The sequence below is a fragment of the Daktulosphaira vitifoliae genome, unplaced genomic scaffold, assembly GCF_025091365.1.
Source record: "Daktulosphaira vitifoliae isolate Bord-2020 unplaced genomic scaffold, ASM2509136v1 Scaffold_1, whole genome shotgun sequence".
NCBI lineage: Eukaryota > Metazoa > Arthropoda > Insecta > Hemiptera > Phylloxeridae > Daktulosphaira > Daktulosphaira vitifoliae.
Window position 1 is genome coordinate 68,971,307 of NW_026099572.1, and position 11,337 is coordinate 68,982,643.

General features: G+C 25.9%; 1 protein-coding gene across 1 annotated transcript in view; it reads right to left on the minus strand.

The window, feature by feature from the left end:
* Positions 1 to 9,221, minus strand: part of LOC126894012 (somatomedin-B and thrombospondin type-1 domain-containing protein) — a 44,311-nt gene extending 35,090 nt beyond the window's left edge. Inside the window, exon 1 of the mRNA XM_050664635.1 lies at positions 8,830 to 9,221. Within this exon, the coding sequence (XP_050520592.1) occupies positions 8,830 to 9,064 (235 nt within the window). The 5' untranslated portion in view covers positions 9,065 to 9,221. The remainder of the gene's footprint in view (positions 1 to 8,829) is intronic.
* Between the last annotated feature and the right edge of the window lie 2,116 nt (positions 9,222 to 11,337).

Sequence of the window (11,337 nt, forward strand, 5' to 3'; positions counted from 1 at the left end):
AACGATTAATGTAATTTTTGATGTACTATCGTGTTGGTATTACTTTATAAAGTTGTCGATTTGCAATAGATTAAAATTGAATATACTTAGGGTAACGCGTTTGTTACTCAAACATAACAGTTTTTAGTAAAAGTTCAATTTGTTTTAACATTAAAAATTATTTTTTTGTAAGTTTAAAACTTTTTAATCTTATTTCAATAAGTATGCTGATTAAAAGTGCGATGGATTGAAAAACATGAAATATAGTTATTTGACTAAAACTTGGCGTAAAGAGTGGATTAAAAAAAGTTAACTCTGTAAATAATTTATTGGTTTTAGATCTCACATTTTTAATTACTTAGGGCTACAAAAATTATAACGCCGGCAATGCTGCTGTAAAATAAATATGTGATATACCTGTAATCTGTATAATTTTAATGTTTTTACAATTTAAAAAATATATATATGTTTAATTGTTACAAAATATGATTTAAAAATAGTTTTATTTTTAAATGAAAATAACCAGATAAAATATTTGGTTGTTACACTATGAATAACATTTGTACCTATGGTGACATTAAGTCATTCCAATTATTACGGTCCTTTTTACAAAAGCTTAAAATGAAATATCAAGACTAAATCTCATGGTTTATTCTGTTTGTTAATAGTTCCAACACTGTAAGCAAATTCATTTAGATCTCACTTTAGAGACCTTTAAAATCCTCTTCGACCTACTTAGATTTGAATTGATACAGCGCTAATGTAATACACAAATTATATTGTCGATGAAGGTTAATAGTATGGAACGTAAATGTCCTTTAAACATAATTCCATTCAAAATGTATATAATTTTATATACAATTATGTTTTAATCAAATATACGAATAGAGTGTGCATGTGGCGTTTAAAAAATTATAATTGTAAAACCAATCCTCAATTCAATTTTATAAAAAAATCAATTTTGAACGCTATATAAAGACGCCTGAATTTCTCGTTGAAACCGAATAAAAACCGAATGTCTGTCAGAAAAAACGAATAAATTTATATCTAAATGTATAATACAACAAGAGTGTCTGATTTTGACTAGTGTTTGGGGTATAATATAATTCACAGTTGTTTTAAAATTTCAAAATGTTCATTGGTTATAATTAATAAACAGTGTTTACCAAAAACACACAATTTACATTACAAAATAACAGTAGTACGCGAAAGAGTATATTAAAACGTCTTTCTGTTATACATTGTAAAGTGGTAAATCAATAAACAATCAACATTGGCATATTTAAAAAACATAAAACTACCAACTCACGTCACTACCAACCAAACGAGACAGACAACTTCGTGTATTGTTATTATTGTTATATAACTGATTATTAAATAAAAGTTCCCTGTGGCATTAGCCACAATTATCAAAAATATGACTATTTTAAACAGAAACGTGTACATAAAATATCAAAATGACTTGTTGTAAGAGTTTTTTTTTTCATCCCCAATTCCCACACTCATTCATAGAAGTCACGTTCATGAATTACCAAGTCCCAGCGCATCTAAATATTAATTCCTTCGCTAGCAACCCTTCTCTTGTACCGTCATCGTATTTTGAAAGGCATTTATAAGCATGAACATAATTGTGTGCGTGGGGTGAAAAAAATTGTTGGTGTTTCGTTCTGGCGGCGACTATGGTGTGTTGAAAATAAAAGTAAAGCCATCGAAAACAATGAGAAACGGACCGCTACATCAAAGAACAACTAGGACATGGATAAAACAGACAATACGGTCATGTACATAGAAACAATAAGCAGCAAGAGACGAGCACCGAGTGTAATAATAGCAGAATACGGGTATTGTGCAGAAACAATGTGTTGAGCTGCTGTCGATTAGTGTGCAGGGCTATGGTCACTATTAGAGAATCCGTTGTGTGTGTCCGCCTCACTGTGTACATTGTTATGCGCAATAAAATGTGGATTTATCGGTTGTTTGAAAAAGAAGCCGACGTGAACACATATAGGCCGTGTGGTAGGCCTTTATGTAATGTCTAAAGCGAACATAAAACTTATTTCGATTAATTCGAATCAACGAATGGAGAATCTTATTTATAAGGGTACATCAAAGTCTAGACGACAATAGTTACTTTGAGTCGGTGTTCGATAAAGCGACACGTTCGGTATATAGGAAAACTTTTAACAATTTTTATTTTATTTTTCGTTTGTTAGCCCTAACATAAGAGTAAAAAAAAAAAATCGCTGAAGCAACCGACTGAAAAGTTGATCAAAGCGAAAATCCTTTGAATGTCAGTGTTTAATATCTTTCAATAAACTCAAGCATTTAGTAAACATTCAATTGTGATGTAGTTAAATCAATTCCGTGTAACTTTTGACTTAAAATTAAACTGTTAGAAATTCTATTCTTAAATAGGAAATCTATTCTACGGAAATTGCTTTAATAGCCAAACGTAGTATATACAAGTGTCTAGTGCATTTACATAAAATTAAATAGAACTTTATGTAGTTAAACTGAATTAAACATTTGAATCCAACGATATACCTGCTTCATTATTAGAGATATACCATTCTTAGTGGAGCCCAAACAACAATACATACTAATGTAAGTTTTACTTTTTATATTACTCTTTAAACACATTTTTTTTTGTCGGTTAATAATTATAAAATTTTAATTGTGAATAAACCTCAATATTTTCTTAGGTAAAGAGAGATACAACTTTATTAATGAGCTTCTCACGATGGGAGATACCAATAGTCCCAACATAACAACCAATACTCTTACACACTTAATATAAAATAATAATTAATACTTAAATGTACATAGAACGTTAAAATAAATATTACAATTTTATTGATATCTGATTGAGTTGCAGAATCTCATAGCTGGAAGTTTTACTAATTTTTTGTAATATATATGGTTTACGGTATGGCTCATAAACTGCCGTATGGTTCTTTATGGGAGGTCTAACTACAATTAGCATGTCTTAACAATATTAAATTACAAAACGCACTTAAAGCTTCTTATGCTGATTTTAAATAAACACGTTCATTAAAGCTGTTACAAATAAAAAAAAATTGTGGTATCATTTTCAATATAATACAGTAAGCATTAGGAATGCTTATTTTTCCTATAAATTATACGAACACTTCTACCCTTAAACAATAATGTGTAAAGCAAAATTAACGGTCAAACTATTTCATATAGATCCATTAAAAATTACTTCCATTGTATACGACGGTTATTTACAAGCTATAATAAATTTTATTTTTAACGAGATAACTCCAAGCGGAAGGAGTAATAATAAAAAATACATAACTTGATAGGTAATCAATTTGAGTGTTCTTGAGACGTGGACGATTAATTATCGTTAATAAATACACACCTACTTGAATTTGACATGATAAATTACAGGTATCTTTTTATTGAAGAAATACCTACCCTTTAAACTCATTGTGAAGAAATAAGTCTAAAATAAGCTTATGTAAATATAGAGTTAATATCAATGATTTTATCTCTCATTTTAATCCTCAATCGCACCTCCAAGGGTTATTTTAAAACAATAAACAGAAACCAAAAAGCAAATGTATAATCACAAGTAAATGTACTAATCAGTACATTTAAATTTATCAGTACTAATAGTACTTTATATTTAAATTAATAAATGCGGCTAAATAGATCTCAGACAACTACTCTACTTTATGTCGCTTTAGAATTAAGTAATAAATTGAGCAACTTCATAAACTCCATTTCGAATTTCAGTGGTAAAATAATCCTGAATTGAAAACTGCCACTTTTTATCTATACAGGGTGGCCCACCACTCACTGACAACTTAAATAACTTTTGATCCAGTTAATATTTTTAGTTGATTTTTTTTTTAAATAATAGTTATACGTTAGGTCTATAGCTATATATCAATAATTAATTTTTTTACATTTTATTAAAAATATTAATTATTTTTAAATTTTAAATAAAATGTAAAAAAAAAATCTAAGATAGCTATTTTGTAGAGTAGAATTTAAGAAAAATTTTAGTAAAAAAATATCTTATTAATATTCAGTAGTAAATATTCTGTAGCGTTTTGAAGTTTGTGAAAATTTGAATTTTCATGTACTATTTTACGGTATTAAACATTGAAATACGTATTGAGAAAAGGACAGAAGAAAACGCTATCTTTTCAATATACTTTTGAATGAGAGTGATAAGTAATAATTGCCTTATCTAATTTCTTATCATGATATTAATGCCAAGTTTGTAATGTATACACATTATCATCATATGTGTACACAGTAATCATGAAAAGATAGCGTTTTCTTCTGTCCTTTTCTCAATACATATTTCAATGTTTAATACCGTAAAATATTACATGAAAATTCAAATTTTCACAAACTTCAAAACGCTACAGAATATTTACTACTGAATATTAATAAGATATTTTTTTACTAAAATTTTTCTTAAATTCTACTCTACAAAATAGCTATCTTAGATTTTTTTTTTACATTTTATTTAAAATTTAAAAATAATTAATATTTTTAATAAAATGTAAAAAAATTAATTATTGAGATATAGCTATAGACCTAACGTATAACTATTATTTAAAAAAAAAATCAACTAAAAATATTAACTGGATCAAAAGTTATTTAAGTTGTTAGTGAGTGGTGGGCCACCCTGTATAGTAATAAGTCACATAAGTGTGGTGATGCTTCTAATGAATATGTGTCGGACAGATCAAAATAAGTGTATAGTGGCCTGGTAGCAATTAATGGTTCATCTCGCTAATTTAACGAGGGAAATATAGAACAGGCATCTAATGCTACTCTTCACAAATGTCATTAACGTACTACATAAACCACAACAACACCGTCACATTGTTACCTACAATGTTATATAATATATATATTGGATATTAAACTATAATTTAATTTGCAAATCCGAACACTAATGTTTAATTTTTTAACCTATTAGTTAGATTTTTTTTTACGCAATCTTAACGTGAGTCCTTTATAGAGTAACTTTAAATTAATAATTAATTTCGGTTTTTATTTTTAATAGGTTAAGTTAGTGTCTAGTAATTGTGGTTAATAGATAATTTAGTATTTTATTGAAATAAAATCAATTTTTCTCAAGAAATTTAAAATAATGAAATAAAAAGGAATTGGACTTATGATAACTGTCTGTGTTTTAAACATTAAAAACAGAATTATATGATATTTATTTATTTATATTGATTCTTATACTTATTTACATTTTTATTTTAACTGCTTCATAATTAATATATATAAGAATAAAATATATCTAAAATTTATTGTAAAAAAAAATCTATCTATTAAAATTTGATGAGAATATTAAACCTGTGTAATATTCAAACTATATTGTTATAATACATGTGAAACTAATATAAGCGTGTTAAAAATAAATTTCAACTTGTAGAAATTAATCTTTACATCTTAAATTTCAAGAAGTCGAATAAAAGTGAATTTTTTAAATAAGGTTTTATATTAAAAAATGCTCTTTGAAGGGATGAACCGGTAAGAGATCATATTGAAACCTCTACTCAGCACAATATTTCACTGAATCGGCAAATCCGAAGAATGTGTTAATTTAGGAAAATGTTATACAATAATATAGGAAAAATTCAGTTGAAATAATATATTTTTTAATTGCAGTCTGCATCTCTCTAATCTTACATAAATAGTTTTTAATATTATACACTGCATAATTAAATATTATTGTGCTAATAACTTTGAGTATACATTCAATCCAGAGAAATTAATATAAAAATCTTTATTTCTATACCTTAGAACTAGACAAACGATAGTCATATATAGTCATTTTTTAGGAAAGCGTAAAAATAGAAAAATAAAACATTTTTGAATCGTTAGAGAGATAGAAATCAAAGTTTACTAACTCTTATTTAAATAAACCCTTGGTCTATATAAAAAATTATATGGTTAATTCATTTTTTATGTGAGTTATGTTTAGCTACGTTCATAAGTTGCACATTAAAATTAGGTTCTTAACTCGTATAACTTTGATAAAATATGGAAAGGTTATCGTATCAGACAGTATTCTGTTATATAAAATCAATATAAACTTTTATTTCGCATTCAAAAATGTCATAAACAGGAAATTATTATTAATTTAACTATTATTATTAATTCACTTCAATAACATTTTTTGATATGACTACGAATTAAATTAAAATGCATAATAATTGATAAATTGTTTATTATTATTATAATAAATTATTAAATTATTTAAATTATTATTTATAATAAAAAAAATACTGTAAATATATTGATAAACATATTTTAAATGTTTATTGAACTTTAAATGTTCGATGATATTTAAAACTAAAGCAAATATCAGAAAAAAAATGTGTCCATAAATCAATCAACTATTTTTATTTTTATTTTTAGCAGGTATTTTTAGAAGTTCACACAATACAATAATATTAATGCCACTGACGACAGATTGCAGTTCAAATTTCGTAGTATTGAGCTAAAATACCGTATCTCAAAAAATATATCTATGAATTATATTTTATAGAGCTCATGAATAAATGCTTTGCAAATAACCAATTCAAAAGAACTATGAACACTGAGGAAATTATTCAAGTTACTTCTAAAAATTTAAATTTTCTCATTACTATATAAAATTTAAATGAAAGTCTAAAACTACGTGAATTTTCAAATGGCCAATTGGAAATCTCCATGTCAATTTCACTGTGGCTCTCTGTGCGCCTGTTTTAATTACTGTTTTATAATAAAATTATATTTGTATAATAAATTTGTCATACTTTAGAAATAAATTGCAGGTTTCTTTTGGTTCCGTCTTTGGGATGCTGAAATACCTTTTATTTTTAATACAAACATCCTTCTTTAAAATTACCTCCTTTCTCAAGAAAAACCCTTTAAAATGTTGATAGGAGTATATATTTACTTTTCGAAATCGTTTGGTGATCAACTTATTTAAATAACATAGATCTGCAAATCGTTTAAATGTATTCACTACATACTGATATCCATGGTTGTCATAACCTATTAGTTAAGAACACATTTTTTTTCTCCTTTCTGTTAATCTAACAAACGTGTACAACAGACCCCATTTCGAAATATTTTTAAAACAAAATATTTTTTAATCTTTAAAAAAAATTTGTTGAATATTTTTAACTCGACGATTTATTTATTTATTAGACGGTGAACATCCAACTTCTCAACTTATAAATGTTAACTTAAAATTTAAATTATAGAAAGTAAATTAAAATTCTACATTGTTATATTGATTATAAAATTAAGAAAGAAAAAATTAAATAATAATTTCTCATTAAACAGACAAAAATTGCATATAATACTACTTTATACAAAAAAAAAAAATCTTATGCCTTCAATTCAAAAACATTTTTAGCATAATAGTAGAGTTTAAAAATCATTCCCCGAAATTCAAAAAAAATATAAGTATTGTTATCTAGGATTATTTTTTAAAGTAAGGAAAATAAGATTTAATTCGCGTAAAAAGTGTAATCACCCAACATCTAATGATTTAAACAATGCATAACATTTTTATTTTTAAGGAATATAACGATCTTAACATTAAATTATTGCACTAATAGTAATGCATATTGTAACAATAATTAACAACAGACTTCTCATTGTAGACAGTTAAAACGTAATATTTTTACTTTAGGTAAATTAATAAGGATTAATCTATTTTTTTTTACAACATCAACGGTTTAGGCCAAATGCTACTATTTTTCTTTGATATAAGTAGGCAATATTAGCGGAATTTTTAACGAATAAAGCTAAATATTTAATAAGAATCATAACAATTTTAGCGAGGGATGGTGCAACAGATAAAACAGTATAAATTCCTTCGAGATTAAACTAAAGAAACGTCACACATTGAGTCATACCCAAATGTCAGCTAATGAGTTAACTACCAGGAAAGTTTAATGCGGTTTACCAGATGGTGCATCGATACACGTGTCACGCTAATGGTTGAATTGTTCGGAAGAAGTTTCACGAGAAAACGATTTCAGACTAAATTCTAACAAATGGACAAAAACAATTATTTTGAAGAATTGTGTCTAATAATTTAAAGTTACGTGGAAAGTCCTCCCTTCGATTACCACTTGGCGTTATTAATAGCACTGTGTGTAGTAGCAAAAGTAATTCAATGTAATAAATTTGTCGATAATACCCAAAACAAGTTGAAATTCCCAAGAAACTTATAATAATACACGTGAAGCCATCAGTATTTTATATTTAAATATAGTGTTTGCATCAAATGAAAATAGAAAATATTCAAAAATAAATAAAATGAGCTACACTTATAAAACACATAAGCTAATAACATGAATTTTTTATTTTAATGAAGACTACACGAAAGTTTCTGAATTTTAAATTTAATAAAAAAAATGATAATAATAAAAAAAAGAATTCTTAAGATATATTGAAATTATAGAAACAACTTTGTTAGTTATTCGTTCTTCATTAGAAAAACTTGTAATGTAACTACAGATATTATCCAATCAAATATTTGTAAAAAAATAAATAACTGTTATAATTAGGTAACGTATTATTAAATTTCACGACAGTTGTATTATACAAGAACTTCAAACATAAAAAACTTCGATTAATTTTGTTTTATATATTTTAGTTGTAAAATTAAAATAAATTTTCTCTACCACAAGTTAATTTTTATATCTAATCTGCCCCTGACCGAGTCTTATGTTTTGTTATGGTATTAATTAAATTTGGCCAAAAACAATTTAGTGGAAGTTCAAATAATATTCAATTAAAAATTTGCTAAATGATAAATATATACTAATTACAATAAGTTTCACTGACCTCCACAAGCTGGTTTAAAGTCGGAACAACAATCGCCAAGCTTAAGACACGCGTGATCACAATAGCATGGCTTGTCAGTAGGATCTTCAATAATGGCATTTATGGGAGTTTTTTGAACTACACACGATGAATCACGACCAGGGCAACAAAGATTGGCTTCTAAACAGCTACCTGCTAAAGCTGAAGGTGTCAGAAAACAAAACAGAAACGCCATAAAGGCGGCCTGTATACTCATTTTTTAATTTTTACCTGGCTACCTGATTCAACGAACTACGAGTCACGTGGACTCTATGGAATTGGAATTCTCAAGACGCGAATAAAAGTAGTACTAACTCTGACTGGTGAACAGACACTGTTAAGAGATGCCGTTGTTACAGGACACCGGTCAAAGAAACTACTGAGCGCATCACGCGGCAACTCATAAGGGATCGTACAGTGTAGCCAGCTCATATAACATTACTCACTACACAGCATCCTCAACTCAAATAATTATTTAAATGTAATAATTTAAAAATATACTTTTTAATATTTAAAAAACCCTACGAAGAAAAAGCTAGTATATGTTTAAATTTTTAACAGATCAAGTATATTTGTAAACATATTTTTTTGTAATGCTAAAATATTTATTTAATTTGTTTGGAATTTTAATCATTTTTTTGTTTAATATATATTAATTTATGAAAAAATACATTAGTTTTTAATATTTTAAATTTATTGAATAATTAAAAATTTATTATTACAGATGCATTATGAAATGCCATATTCCTTTTTCTAACTAAATACTATTTATTAAGTAATTTATCTAAGAGATATTTTATATTTGTACTTCCTTTTTTATTTCTTAGTTTTTTGGGCCGTATTTAAAATTTTGGCATGGAGTGACTACTTGAATTTTCGGTGCTCTTAATTATTTCTGGAAGTCACCCTTCAAATAATAATAAAAAAAAAGTCTTCAAAAATTTGTTTTAATACAATCCTATCTAGGGATATCTCAGCTTTAAAAAAAATTTCGTTAATTCTATTGGTTCTTCATTATTTTTTCAGCGAATTCGATTTATATTGGTCAGTATTGCTAAGAAAGGCTGAGAATTCATTTTAAAAATTTTAAAACTAAATAAGAAAAAAAATTAATGTTAACAAAATTGATTTTTGTTTATTTTGTAAATTTATGTGTTGGTTACACTGTTGTCTTTAAAACTACAGTTATTATTAGAAAAAAACCAAAAATTTAGTTAGAGAATCACATAAAGAATGTTTTTCTTATTTTCGGTATCTTAATTTATAATGAGCCATATAAATGCAATTACTGAAGCTTATTCCCCAAGTTCAATAATCCTAATCCCCACCTCAAATGTGGATATTTATATTTACTATTATAAAAATATATTATTTAGGATAGGGTAAATTCCATTTAAACCATGTTCATTCTAACACAAATAATTGTAAAAAATGTTCTAAAATATCTTAAGTGTGTATGTTCTAATTAGGATACACATACACAAACAAACTAATGTTAACAAAATAATAGATAAAATTTAATTAGTTAAGTTAAAAAGTTCAAAAAAAAAATTACTTTTTAACTAGTTAACACCCACTTTTAAATATTTATAAATATGTTTAATTTTAATCTTCTAGTGACGTTCAAAAAACAGTAAATAAATAATATGTTATTAGAGTTGTCACATTTTAGAAACTACGTGTTTAAAACGCCAAAATTTACATTAGCCTTATGAAAAATTTTAAACTATTTACTTATGTTTTAAAGAGTGTTTTCGTATAACCATATTTTTTAACAACCATAGCTTATTATAATATTTTAATTTAAAAATATTTTCAATAATCAATATTCAATGAGACGGATTGAGACTAAAAAAAGCTATGATATAACTTATAATGCATTTCTTGTAATTTATAAGTTTTGGTTGTTTTGAATAACAAAATTAATTTCATTTAATAGTTTTTTAAATTACATGGAATACGACTATCAAACTTCAGTTGAAAAGTATACCATTAACATGTAATGATTATTTTATGTAAATTAAAAGCCGTTTATTTTAGTTTTGTAATAAAGTAATAATATGTTTTTATAGCTTATCATTATTGATGCTTTCAGTTCAATTATATTAAAAGAACTTAATTTTCGTACTGTTTTAAATGTCCTATATTTTTATTAACTTTCTCAAATTAATGATTTTTTAAGTGTAATGGTTTGAGTTTTTTATTATAGTTATAATATGGTGGTAAAAATAAAAAACCCAGTACAGGGAGGTCGCGGCACAGTGGAGACGTGGCATAGTTGGATCAAGTATAATATCTGACAGTGATTAAAATCACTATAAAAAAAAACGCTTCGATGCAAATCTTTAGATAGTGTTTAATTTTAAAAAATTGGTGGATTATTCTAAAAATTACATGATCTACTAGTTCCTTATTAATATCCTGATTAAGATAAAGTATGTCGAATGAAAAAGGGATTATTAAAAAATATTATTTCTCATAAAAAAATTG